The sequence below is a fragment of the Cherax quadricarinatus genome, chromosome 17 (genome assembly GCF_038502225.1).
Source record: "Cherax quadricarinatus isolate ZL_2023a chromosome 17, ASM3850222v1, whole genome shotgun sequence".
NCBI classification, from domain to species: Eukaryota; Metazoa; Arthropoda; class Malacostraca; order Decapoda; family Parastacidae; genus Cherax; species Cherax quadricarinatus.
In genome coordinates this window covers 37,734,337-37,748,407 of record NC_091308.1, presented here as the reverse complement: position 1 = coordinate 37,748,407, position 14,071 = coordinate 37,734,337, and the positions used below count along the sequence as shown (strand labels likewise).

The 14,071-nt window shown below is 35.4% G+C and overlaps 1 protein-coding gene across 2 annotated transcripts in view; it reads left to right on the top strand.

Moving 5' to 3' along the window:
- Positions 1 to 13,735, top strand: part of LOC128686288 (centrosomal protein of 164 kDa) — a 273,426-nt gene extending 259,691 nt beyond the window's left edge. The window contains exons 15-18 of one of the 2 annotated variants that reach the window (XM_070085949.1): positions 4,173 to 4,293; positions 6,121 to 6,267; positions 8,449 to 8,592; positions 9,259 to 13,735. In XM_070085949.1, the coding sequence (XP_069942050.1) occupies positions 4,173 to 4,293; positions 6,121 to 6,267; positions 8,449 to 8,592; positions 9,259 to 9,509 (663 nt within the window). In that variant the 3' untranslated portion in view covers positions 9,510 to 13,735. Of the gene's footprint in view, positions 1 to 4,172; positions 4,294 to 6,120; positions 6,268 to 8,448; positions 8,593 to 9,258 lie in introns of those variants that run through there. The other variant, XR_011392109.1, reaches the window with a different exon arrangement.
- Positions 13,736 to 14,071: the final 336 nt, after the last annotated feature.

Here is a 14,071-nt window from a genome sequence, read left to right as displayed (position 1 = left end):
ATTCACATTATTTCTTAACTGTTGCATAAACTAGGCATTAAGGACAGTACTACACTTTGTCAATTTCTCATTCATTCCTACTAAAATCTGCTCCAGTGCCACTTCTTTGTATTATTTTCTTTCAAGTGCCATTCAGTACATACAGCCCTGGCCTTACTGAATGTGTGTATAATTTTTTCTCCTTTTCTGTTTTTATCTACCAGTACAGTGGAACTCCGGTTTTCATACAGTTCAAATATCGTACAATTCAGATTTAGAACACTTTTTTGGGCGAAAGTTTGGTCCAGATTTCATACCTCCATCTGGAAGTCGTATGTATCAGGATGCTGCCACTCTGATGCATACATTTCTTAGTCTGGCTCTGTCACTGGTTGAGTGAGCATTCATCCAAAACATTTCACAATTTTTGTGCTTGTTTATTGATTGTGACTGCGAAATAAGCCACCATGGGCCCAAAGAAAGTTCTTAGTGCCAGCCCTTTGGTAAAGAATGTAAGAAACATGATAAAATTCAAGAAAGAGATTGTAGAAAAATCCGAAAGTGGTGTACGTTTAGCCGAGCTTGCCAGGATGTATGGGAAGTCGAAATCAACAATCTGTTCCATCCTGGCAAAGAAAGTAGAACTCAAGGAAGCTAAAGTTGCAAAAGGGGTAAATCTTTCTTTCAACACACCAGCTGTATCCCACTGAAAAGGGGTAAATATGCTAATGAAATAGAGTTCACAAACAATCAAAGATGTGGAGAAGTTGTTGTTGGTGTGGATCAATGAAAAACAGTTAGCGGGAGATAATGTTGTGAAGTCAGTCATTTGCGAAAAGGCAAGGCAGTTGCATGCAGATCTTGTAAAGAAAAATCCTGGAATGAGTGCTGCTGTTAGTGAATTTAAGGCCAGCAAAGGCTGGTTCAACAGATTCAAGAAGAGTAGTGGCATACACAGTGTTGTAAGGCATGGCTAGAAAGCAAGTTCAGACAAATGTGCGGCAGAAGAATTCGTTGATGAATTCAAGGAGTACATATAGGCTGAAGGATTCCTCCCCCAACAAGTGTTCAGTTGTGACGAAACAGGCCTCTTTTGGAAGAAAATGCCAAAGAGGACCTACATCACACAGAAAGAAAAGGCACTGCCAGGACACAAGCCTATGAAGGATAGGCTAACTCTTTTGTTCTGTGGTAATGCTAGTGGGGATTTCAAAGTGAAGCCTTTACTGGTGTATCACTCTGAAAATACCAGTGTGTTCAAGAAAAACAGTGTTGTCAAGAGTAAATTGTGTGTGATGTGGAAAGCTAATAATAAGGCATGGGTCACAAGGCAAATTTTCATTGATTTGGTCCATGAAGTGTTTGGCCCAAGTGTGAAAAAATACCTCCTGGAAAATAAATTGCCACTCAAGTGCCTCTTGATACTGGACAGTGCTCCTGCTCATCCTCCAGACTTGGAAGACCAGTTGTTATGGGACTTCAGTTTTATAACGGTGAAGTTCTTGCCTCCGAACACCACTCCTCTCATCCGGCCAATGGACCAGCAGGTCATTTCTAACTTCAAAAAACTCTACACAAAAGCAATGTTTCAAAGGTGCTTTGAAGTGACCTCACACACTGAATTGACCCTATGAGAGTTCTGAAAGGATCACTTCAGTATCCTCCATTCCATAAGCCTTATATGTAAGGCTTGGCAGGAAGTGACTTCCAGGACTTTGAACTCTGCTTGGAGAAAATTGGAGTGGTTAGCTCTTCACTGTGGTTGTCCACCAACTCTTCCACATCCTGGCCACTCACATCCAACCCCATGGACTTCCCTAAAGCTACAATAAATTCCACAACAGGCATAGGGTTGTCAGGTTTGAGTGGGGAAGTACTCTGGCTGGTGTATGTGAGGGAAGTACCCTGGCTGGTGTATGGGGAAGTACCCTGGCTGTTGTGTGGGGAAGTGCCCTGGCTGGTGTGGGGAAGTACCCTGTCTGGTGTGTGGGGAAGTGCTCTGGCTGGTGTGGGGAAGTACCCTGTCTAGTGTGTGGGGAAGTACCCTGGCTGGTGTGTGTGGGGAAGTACCCTGGCTGGTGTGTGTGAGGAAGTACCCTGACTGGTGTGTTCTTTCTTAAATTCTATCATGTTTCTCACATTCTTTATCAAAGGGCTGGCACAAGCAGCTTTCTTTGGGCCCTTGGTGGCTTATTTAGCAGTCATACACAATAAACAAGCACAAAAAACAATGTATTATTACGATATGTTTCGTATTACCTCGCAGCGTAATGTTTACTCACCGAGAAACAATGCCACACTGACTCTGAATGCATCTGTGGGAAGCTTTATGCGTGCGGGGACACTGGGACATGTTCATTTATGACCGCCGAAATCCAAGGGAAATCACGAAAACCAAGGCTATATTTTGACGAAAAATGTTGCCGATAACCAAAATTCATGAAAACTGACTCAGGAAAACCAAGGGTCCACTGTAATAGCTTTAGTTTTTTCAAAAACATGCAATTTTGAGCTCCTCAACTTTAATCATAAATTATTTCATTTTAGAAAACAATTTCACTTCCTCTGCCTTTGTCTGTCCCTTCCTCTTTCCCCATTTAACCTTTTCAGGGTCGACAGCCCCTCTCCGAGACTTGTTCTCAGGGTTGCCAAATTTAAAAAAAAAAAAAAATTTTATGAAAAGATAGAGAATCTTTTCCCGATCATAATGATACCAAAAGTATGAAATTTGATGGAAAACTTACGGAATTATGCTCTCGCGAAGTTAGCGGTCTCAACGATGTTTACGCATCGGGGATTTTGCCCACTTTGAGCCCTATTTTTAGCCAATTCCAGTGTACTAGTCAACAAAAATCATAACTATTTCACTAGAACTCCATTTTTTCTATCTAATGAGTACAAGAAACCACCCATTTACCAATTTCAACTATCCAATAAAGTGGTCAGAATTTAGCAACTTTTGCGAATTTCACACAAATTTCAAAAGATGCCAATTTCCAAATAGGGTCCAGAATAAACAAGAAAGACATTCCTGGCACTAAAATAACATTTCCTCTGTTCATTAGTCACGTCCCCACGCACCTCTTACATTCTTTTGCTTTCCGCTTTGAATTTTTATTCTCACAAGAATTGAAGATTTACTGTTATGCAGACTACTGCATTAGTGTAGAAAAGGTATAAATGATATCGGCGCACTTGTGAAAGAATATTAGACTCACCAGTTGACGTGTATTGGATGCTTAGCATGATTTATTTACTTTTGAACTTTGGTAAAAATCAAACATTTCTGCTACTTTGAGCTCAATTTCAAGGTACTTTTCATTGTAAAACCAGTCAAAATCATCTCAATTTCTGTAATATGTTTTCCTTTCTATAAAGTGAGACCAGGAAAACTAGAATACAACAATAAATACCATACGAAAATACAGTGCAAAGTCGCTGTTTTAATCCAAAAACACGGTCAAAGTTTTTTTTTTTCTCATTACACACTGTGTGCTGCAGGATTTTTTTTATACTTCACACACTGACCACATAGACCCATTCTTTCATATGTAGGCCTACCAACTTTCTCTCACTAGATTTGAGGGCGCTAGAATTTAGGCATACTAGTACGTCAAAAACCCTGGTGCGTAAGCCGTACTAGTATGGCCAAAGCCCTGAAAGGGTTAAAACATATAATTAAAGTATCTTGAACTTTAAGGAAAATAAGATGTGACTGGTAAATGTTTTTAAAAGCGGCTAGCATATGTGATAGTGTTTAACATGCACCCCAATACCCATCCTGTTAGCAGTAGTCAAAAAAGGATTACAGAAGCACATAATGGGTCCAAGGATTGAGCCCCAACATTTTATTAGATAACCAAGTTACAGTAGTAAAGAACAATTTCAAAATTATTTTTCATTAATAGCAATGAACTCATTACTCAATTTTTGTATTCAGTCACATAAACATCATAGTGCTCTGACCCCTGTGACATGGTTGGCCAAAATGCGCATAAACATCAATTTTTTTTTTAATTTCATGGCCCTGCCCTTTCACCAACTCTTGATAAAATAAAACAATATAAACTGCCTTCAAAAAAGAGTATTATAGTTTATTGAACAGTTAATCAAGTACAGAAAAAACTTATGAGGTAATTTTAGAAGTACATAGCAAATATTACATGAATATCATACGGTTTATTTTATTTTAGGTTCCATCTCGTCGTCTGTCACTAGCTAACAGAGGATCTGTAACATCTGATACAGAATCTGATGAGCCCATACATGATGGTCCTTCTGTGTTGTCTGATTTTGGATTAGATCAGATGTTGGGTATGTTCAGTTCTACTTTTAGAAAAGTCATAAAACAAAATGTGATATTCTAAAATAATTTATTGATATTTTTATATATTTTTTATACAATAAGTATACATAAGACAAGCCTTCCATAGATACTGCTATTTAGTATGGATATTATTTCAGTTTGTATATGGCACAATGTTAAGCAGAGAACACTCATACTGTTACTCTTTTTGAAGCCACTTTTTCTCCAGGAAATTACGTGTATATAGAAAGTCGATTGCTATGCAGAGCATTTCGGGCAAATTAGGTCAGTTTTGTCCCAGGATGCAATGCACACCAGTCGACTAACTCCCAGGTTCCCATTTTACTGATGGGGAACATAGATAACAAGTGTAAAGGAACATGCCCAGTGTTTCTACCCTTGCTGGGAATTGAACCCAGACCTTTGCCATGTGAAGTGAGAGCTTTAGCCACCAGGCCACAGGGCCTGGTGAACAGCACCAATCTTCGGTGGATGAGGCATCATATGAAGTGTTGAAATGTTTCATGGGTTTAGGCTGTGTAGCTGCAGATTTTGTTTTGTTCTATGGAATAACTAGAAAATACATCATCTGGTCAGCTTTAAACTTTTAGTGCTGATGTGTTTTACTCAAAGGAAACAGTCAGGAAGTTGGGTTGTATAAGTTATAATGTGCCAATTATATTAATCAAATTAGTTTCTGTAGAATAATTGGAGAATGTCTCTTCTGATCAGAATAAGTCAGTGTTTGACTTTATTTGATTATCCTACATGAAATCACGATAACACTTTTATTTGTTTATAGCATCTGCATACCCTCAAGACTATTGTTAAAAATTTGTATGTTATGTGCATAAGGCTTACATAAAACTTACTTGCATGCAAAAGTTTCTGAGTGTCACACCTAATTAGCTTCAACCCTTCCATGCTAATAACTTGAATTTCAAATTTCTGAGTGACTTAGCTTAATGTGATTGTGTATTTGAGGATATTCATCTCACTGGTCTCTGAAAGATCTGAAAAAAATTTGGGCTGTATGTCCTAATTTACAATTTTTACTGAAGAAATTTGGATACTAATTTCCTATATGATGATTCTTGAATGTCTCTTATGATTCCCTTCAAATCTTCAAAGTTTTAATACTGAACTGCATTATCAGCTTATGCCATGCTTTGCACTATTCCAGTCACATGCATTGAGGCATAAGGAATTGGGGTCAGAGAATACGGGGGTACCTCTTCTTGGATTGTGCAACTACTAAAATACTGTACATCTAGTTATTATATTCACGGGGAAGCGCTAAAGCTGTAGGGGTCACAGAGCTCCTGGGGTTTGAGAGATAATACAGTTGAATCAAAGGAAAGGGAGGATAGCTCCACTTCCCTGGTTCAAGAGCTTTTCACTGGCATCAAGGCATGGAAGTTGCTTTAATTCCTGACACAAGTATTATTAGGAATGACCAAGGCTTCAAAACTGAAACATGTCCATTAAAAGATACCCTCAAGTGTATGCACTCATTTTCGTTAATCCATATTGTCTGTATCATTATAATTTATAACTTCTCAATCATTGCCTTAATTCCTCCCCATCCATTAACAATTTCACAGATTTAGTCTCTTCTCTTTGAACCTTCATTATTTATTTATAGGAACACTTTACTGTTTTTTAAAGACTGTATTCCACATAATTAAGATGAAATTCACTGCTTTTACTATGTAGAGATTAGAATTTAGAGTTTTTTAATTTTAGGGTGTGTTCTATACATGTGAATTGCTGTTTATTTTGCTCACTTGAGGAAATATAAACATTAACATTACTTGCATCAAATATATTAACAGCAAAGATAAGCTCTGTGAACAAGTCATCTCGTGGTCTCCAGTCTCGACATCGCCCTTCTCAAGAAAATGTTCTCCCAATAAGAACTACTGCAAGTCTAGAACAAGGCTTGAACAATATTGCAAATCCACTGAACACATTGTCTAATGGTAAGACTTTTTCATTGTTTCTTTTTGCTTTACAGGCTGCATATATCATAAAACATATAAAGCATAGTTATGGTAGAAATACAGTGGGACAAGATATATTACCAGTCATGTTTGGGACTTTAAGGAAGGCTGGAAGAAGAACAGGGACAGAGCTGGATGAATGCTGGTTTTGTTTGACATAGCATATTGCTGTCTCATTTTTGTTAGGGAGATCAGGTGGTTTTTAACCCTTTCAGGGTTTCTGACATACTAGTATGGCTTATGCACCAGGGTTTTTGACGTATAGTATGCCTAAATTCTAGCGCCCTCAAATCTAGCGAGAGAAAGCTGGTAGGCCTACATATGAAAGAATGGGTCTATGTGGTCAGTGTGCTCAGTATAAAAAAAATCCTGCAGCACACAGTGCATAATGAGAAAAAAAAACTTTGACAGTGTTTTTGGTTTAAAACAGCGACTTTGCACTGTATTTTTGTATGGTATTTATGATGGTATTCTAGTTTTCCTGGTCTCATTTTATAGAATGGAAGACATATTACAGAAATTGAGACAATTTTGATTGGTTTTACAATGAAAAGTACCTTGAAGTTGAGCTCAAAGTAGCAGAAATCTTCGATTTTTCCTAAAGTTCAAAAGTAAACAAATCATGCAACGCGTCCAATACACGTCAACTGGTGAGTCTAATATTCTTTCACAAGTGCGCTGATATTATTTATAACTTTTCTACACTAATGCAGTAGTCTGCAGAACAGTAAATCTATTTTTTGTGAGAATAAAAATTCAAAGTGGAAAGCAAAAGAATGTAAGAGGGGTGTGGGGATGTGACTAATGAACAGAGGAAATGTTATTTTAGTGCCAGGAATGTCTTTCTTGTTTATTCTGGACTCTATTTGGAAATTGACATCTTTTGAAATTTGTGTGAAATTGGCAAAATTGCTAAATTCTGACCACTTTATTGGATAGTTGAAATTGGTAAATGGGTGGTTTCTTGTACTCATTCGATAGAAAAAATGGAGTTCTAGTGAAATAGTTATGATTTTTGTTGACTAGTACACTGGAATTGGCCAAAAATAGGGCTCAAAGTGGGCAAAATCGCCGATGCGTAAATTTTGTCGAGACCACTAACTTTGCGAGAGCATAATTCCGTAAGTTTTCCATCAAATTTCATACTTTTGGTGTCATTATGATTGGGAAAAGATTCTCTATTTTTTCACATGATTTTTTTTTTTTTTCTTGAAAATTTGTCGACCCAGAGAACAAGTCTGGGAGAGGGCCTGTCGACCCTGAAAGGGCTAACAGTAGCTCTGCATCAATTGGCAGATAGGGAGGCCTTTTGATGCTTCAGGCAGGGAGTTCAGTTCTTAGGGTCTTTTATGCACAATGAGTTTTTACACAGGTTGAATTGTACACTGGGGATGTCAAAGAGGTTTCTGTGTTTTGTATTATGCCTGTGTGTTCTGTTGCAGCTATCTAGGAAAACTTTCAGAGAAGGGTTTATATTGGAATTGATTGTCCTACATAAACAGAAGGCACAGTGGTATGAATGCATAGTGTGTATATTAAGTAAGTTCAAGCTTTTGAAGAAGAGGAAAGGGGAAATGTGTTGTCTGGCAGTCGATACAGCAGCTTTTTGTTTTTTATTGGGTTATTAATGGTTATAGGTGATTTTGTGTGGTAGATCCCTAGGCACCAATACCATACATTAGGTAAGAATAGATTAGAGAGAAGTACAGTGTAAGTATTGCTGTTCAAGGTACATGGCATTGTATCTTGGAGAGAATGCCTACTGTTTTGGAGATCATGGTTATGTGCTGGATATGGGTACTGAAATTCAAGCTGTTGACCTGAATTCATAAAAAAATGTTTTCAGACTTTCACTCGGTAAAATTCATCTATATATTTGACCCATAAACATGAAAGAACAACTGGCACAGAAACATTTTTGGTGCCAGTTTAAGAACTTCAGAAATGTTTTGTGTTATCAGTGTACAGAAATATCACTATTGGATAATATAGAATCACACTAAATATATTACTTACATTTTTTGTATATTTCCCATGGTAAATACTGTATTCCATGCACTTTGTAATAAACTGATCACTTTATCTGTTTATATATCCTGGATATTCTTTTTTCAGACAACATAGCAAAGCACATAACAGAGCTTTATAATAAATTTTCAGGATATAACACAGTGACACCCAGTGCACCACTTAGGCTTGAACACTTAAGTACTGGCTCAGTTCCTAATCTTGGACCAGAGACTGTTGACAGGATTGCAAGTATTAATCAGTATTTGCAACAGAGATGGACTAACTACTTTGGAGGTATGTTATACAAGTTAAATCTATATATGGTTTAGTCAGATGCATGTTCTGGAGGTGGGAAGTATAGTTCTTGCATTTCTAAAGATGGGTGGAATGTTGTGGTTCAGAAGGTTGTTTGGATCATAACATCCTTATATTTATGGTAAGACAATTATCTAATAATTAAGGAGGAAAGTGATTCCTTCTTTGGATCACCCTACCTTGGTAGGAAATGGCAGGTGTGTAAAACATAACAGTTACAGTTACAGTGGTACCTTGAATTTCGAACAGCTCCCAACTCAAACAATTATGTAAGTGTATTTTTTAAGTGCTTTTGTAAGTGTATTTTTGGGGGTCTGAAACGGACTAATCTAATTTACATTATTCCTTATGGGAACAGATTCGTTCGGTAACGGCACTCGAACAGCCTTCTGGAATGAATTTCGGCCAAAATTCAAGCTACCACTGTACTTTTACATAAAGAATAAAGATTTTATTTCTTTGCAAAGGTTCTCATGTTACAATATTATGAACCATGACTGCTTTACAAAATGTTTAACAGGCTAATCTAAGTCAGTGTTTCAAGGAAATTAAAGGGAACAAGTATTACCAGAGCTTGATGTTGCTATTTGATAACTGAAGCTAAGCAATTTTAGCCTGTTAATTATGAATTTCTATCTTTTACAGAACTTTCTGTGCCTCTTGGTGGTAAGGCTGGATGGCCAGCTCAGATTATTGGGCAGTCTACCTTGTTAGTTAATAAAAACTCTGCAGCTGATTTTCTGACTAGTAACAACCAGTCTTCCAACACTCTTGGGAAATCTGCACCGACTTTACAAAGTCATAAGGAAGATGTAAACATCTCCCAAAAGATTGATAACCTTCGTGCTTGGTTAGACAGTGCTCAAACTACTACTGCTGTTCTCATTAATAAATAAATTGTTTATTTCTGGCTTGCTCCAAAGATATTCTGTGTAGTATTATTATTATTATATTCAATGGGAAGTACTCAGCCCGTAAGTGGTCATACAGTGCCTGGGGAATGGAGGTTTGATCCAAGGAAAGGAAGAGTAGCTCCAAATCCTTTGATCAAGATCCCTTGCTGTATTAAAGTCTTCCATTCTATTGTTCTTGTTAAACAAACATAGAAATTATTTATACAATGAATACTGTGTGTTAATGCAGTCTTTTCATAACTTTTAATTCTGTAAAATTTAATACAGTGTATACTTGTCTGGTGTAAAGTACGGTTTGTGTTATATTTATTAAACTGCTATGAAAGGGCTGCTGCATGCCGTGTGTGGGATTTAGTGTTAATAATGTCTAGGTGTTATTTGTCATTTTAATCTTTGTTTTATTAGTACTCTAACTGAAGTTGACTTTCTTCAAGAAAGTGCCATGTTTAGAGATTCATGCCTCAAAAGCTTTAGTTTGCTTTGAAGCATTATTATTATTTACATACAAAAATATTACAGATATTTAAATCAATGAGTTTCATATGTTAGGACAATCCTGGAATCAGTTTAATGAAAGGTATTTCATTGTTTTAGAATATAACATGAGAGCAAATATGTACCAGTATCAACATTGAGTTAGCAGTTTAGAATATTAGTTTTTTCTTATTTATATAGTTGTTTATGATAAAAATAATCTAAAATATAATTTTATACGTATATTTTTATTTATTATGTATATCACATACTATATGATTTATATTGCACCAATGAAAAACTTAATCTTACATGACTGCCATGTAAAAGGCTATAAATTTTTTAGGGTCTAATTATTCAGGGGAATTTTTTTTGTAGGTTGAAATTCAAATATTTTGTGTGCTTACTGCATATTAGGTACCTACTTCTTTGGCACATCAAAAAGCAGAATCACACACTGTAATTGTAACCATATATTGAGTGTGCCTATATAAAAATTACATCCACACCATATGTATTGAGACAGTATCAATCTACCATACTGCAGGGTAATAGCCAGTGCAGTTCTGTATTTTAATTCTTAGATATTAAGTGAGGGAAAAGTGATTAGTTGACCCATAAATGTGATCAACCAATATTCATGTGCACTGTATGGTAAGGAGTCTACAGAATGTGTTTTCATATAAATTTTCTAGAGAGATATCTGGATTATACCTGGAGAGGATTTCAGGGGTCAATGCCCCCATGGTCCTGTCTGAGGCCAGGTAATTTATGTAATGTATTTAACAGTGGGAATGTTTGCACTGGAGATACATTGCAGAAATCTTTGATTCAGTTATATCTCATATTTGGAATTCTATTTTACAACATTCCTTTGACTAAACTTCACTTGCAATAATGTTTGAAATTTTTCGTTTTCTGAAAAATTTAAATTTTAATTAAAATTATTACTTTTTCAAAGTTCGAATGGTGTCTGATTTTTATTACTATTTAGAATTTTCTAAAAGTTAGGCTCCCTGGTATGCATTATTCTGAGTAAGACAGATTTTTACTGACCATATTTTTTTCTGAATTAACCCTTTCAGGGTCCAAGGCCAAAATCTGAAGTGGCCCAGTGTCCAAGAATTTAAAAAAAAAAAATTTGTTATTTTTTCTTATGAAATGGTAGAGAATCTTTTTGTGAAGGTGATAAAACAAAAAGTACAAAATTTGATGGAAAATTGACGAAATTATGCTCTCGCGAATTTTGATGTGTCAGCGATATTTATGAATCGGCAATTTTGCCGACTTTGGCTCGCATTTCAGGCCAATTACATTATTCCAGTTACCCAAATTCTTAGCTATTTCACTAGTATTACTCCTATTCTATCGATTGAGCACAAGAAATCGCCAAGTCAACTGTTTCAACTACAAAATGAAGTGATCGGAAATTGGTAATTTGGCCAATTTAACACAAAGTTCAAAATATTCCAATTTCAAAATAGGGTCCAGAATAAACAATGTAGGTATTCCTGGAACTAAACTAACATTTCCTCTGTTCATTAGTTACGTTTTGAGGCTTTACAAATAAATTCCATTTTGATTTTTTATTCACATAATGAATTTTTATTCACACCAAAAAATAGAAGATTTACTGTTATGCAATATTGTAATAATTGTATAAATATCATCACCACATTTGTGAATGTATATTAGACCGACCAGCTGGTGTGTATTAGACGTGTGAGGTCGTTTGTTTACTCTTGAACATCGGCAAAAATTAACATTTCTGCTACTTTGAGCTCAGTTTCAAGCCATTTCCAGTGCTAAAACCAATCAAAATCATCTCTATTTCTGTAATATGTCTTACATTCTATCAAATGAGACCAAGAAATCGCAAATACAACTATAAAAAACATATGAAAAAACACTGCAAATTCGCTGTTTTAATCGAAAATCACGGTCTCAGTTTTTTTCTCTCATTATACACAGTGTGCTGCAGGATTTGTTTTATGTGGTGCACACATACCACATAGATGTATTCTCTCATATCTAGGCCCAAATTTACCACTCACAGTTTATCAGAGTGAGCTGAGCTCATGGCGTAGATCTACGGTTTGGACCCTGAACATAAAGCCATAGATCTATGGGACAGACCCTGAAAGGGTTAATGTTTAATTTTAATTTGTATTTTAAGGAATATCATTGTTATGAATTATTCTCAAAAAGTTTTCTGTGTTCAAATTATAACTTCCTCAAAAACACAGCTTGTTAAATGTTTGTGTTCTTCCATACCAGCTACACTTAATCGTATTGTAACTATATTTTCCAATTAACCAATTTATTTCATGTGCGATGTTGATCAAAAGTACTCTAGTCATATATGCACTTTAAGAAAAAGATTAAATATTTATACATTTCTTTATTTTAAGCAATCTCTTGACAGATTATATTATTTTAATATAATATCTAATGAAATATAAGGTCTCCCAAGCATTATTATTATATGCTTGACAGGATGACATTATTTTCCTTATCTTTATAAGGCCTCAGATTAAGGCTGATCCTTTTGGTCTTATTTTAATGCTCATTTCATATCTTTTGCTGTATGTGATGAGTAATGTAACTGATAAGAGCAAGTACATGTAGCCAGTATGATGACATAGTGTTCATTTCTTGTATCTACAATACTTCAGTGTTGTAAAAATGCACTGAAGTATAATGACTTTGATTAAAATAAGTTAACTAGTTTTTTGTAAAAGTAATACTCTTAAGATTTACAGCCTTTATTTTAGGAAAATAATTAACCTGAATATGTAGGATTTTTATTAGCATTTCAGTCCTGGAGTGGGCATTAGGAAGTGATATTAACATTCAGTTAAGCTTCATGCAAGCAAAAATTTATCAAATTATAAAAAAATATTTGTTATGCAGAACAGGAAGTGAAGGTACATGTGTTGGTGTTTACCCCACGAGGTTCCAACACAAAGTCAGTGTACACTTTCAGTCCATGTTCTCTTCCCACAGCAGATCTAAGAGGCCCAGTCTGCCAACTGAATGTTAAACTGAACATTTGGTAGGAGGGGAGGTTATTGCAGTTCGGAGGATAATTTGAATTGTGCTGTCAACGTAATTCTGGCAAGATAGCAATTGAATGAATGATGGCGCATGTACTTCCTTGTCTTTAGGTCACCCTGCCTTAGTGGGAGATTGCTGGTGGGGTAAAAAAGAAAAGAAAAACTATTTATCTTTTTTTTATGTAAATACAAATAGTGTATCTTTATATCATTGGTAATGATGACTGAACTGAAGATTTATTTAACACAAGTACCTTGAGCCTTAAGCCCCTAGCTTATAAATTGCAAGTAGTATTTTAACCAGTGAATTTCATTTATTCTTTGGAAAATTCAGAAAACAATAATAAAAGGTATTTATTTTTTTTTTTTATATTGTGAAATAAGATGTACTGCCTCTTTTGATGAGTAAACTAATTTGATTATAAGATTTCTTAAATATTTACTTTGCACTAAAAATCTGATGCATGTTTATTGGAATATTTTTCCCTGTTAATTCATATCATAACAAAATTATATTATAGTATTGTTGAGGTTTAATGAATGTGTTTCTTGGCACCTTAGAACAGCTATAGCATAACTTAACTATATAATGTAATGCTGTAATATGTATATTATATAAATGTATGATTCTTGTTGTACATATTTTTGTAAGAGTACAAATAAAAGAATTTTTTACAACTTTTTTTATCTCTTGCCAGTTAACCCCTTAACTGTCGAAACGTACATCTACGTTTTATTGCCCAGCACTTTGAATATTTTTATTTTTTTTAATTAAAAAGGGCAGTTTTCTCTGTGTTATAAGACAAAAAATTTTTTTTTAGAGATATAAGGCCATGAAGTTGGTGCTGGATGCTCATCTGACGGCAGCATGGAGTCCTGCCGCTTGTAGAAGTGTTTCTGATATACCTTTTTTCTCTTTTTTTTTTTTTTTTTTTTAACTTGAGTCCTGGAAATGGGAAGTACAATGCCTGCACTTTAAAGGAGGGGTTTGGGATATTGGCAGTTTGGAGGGAT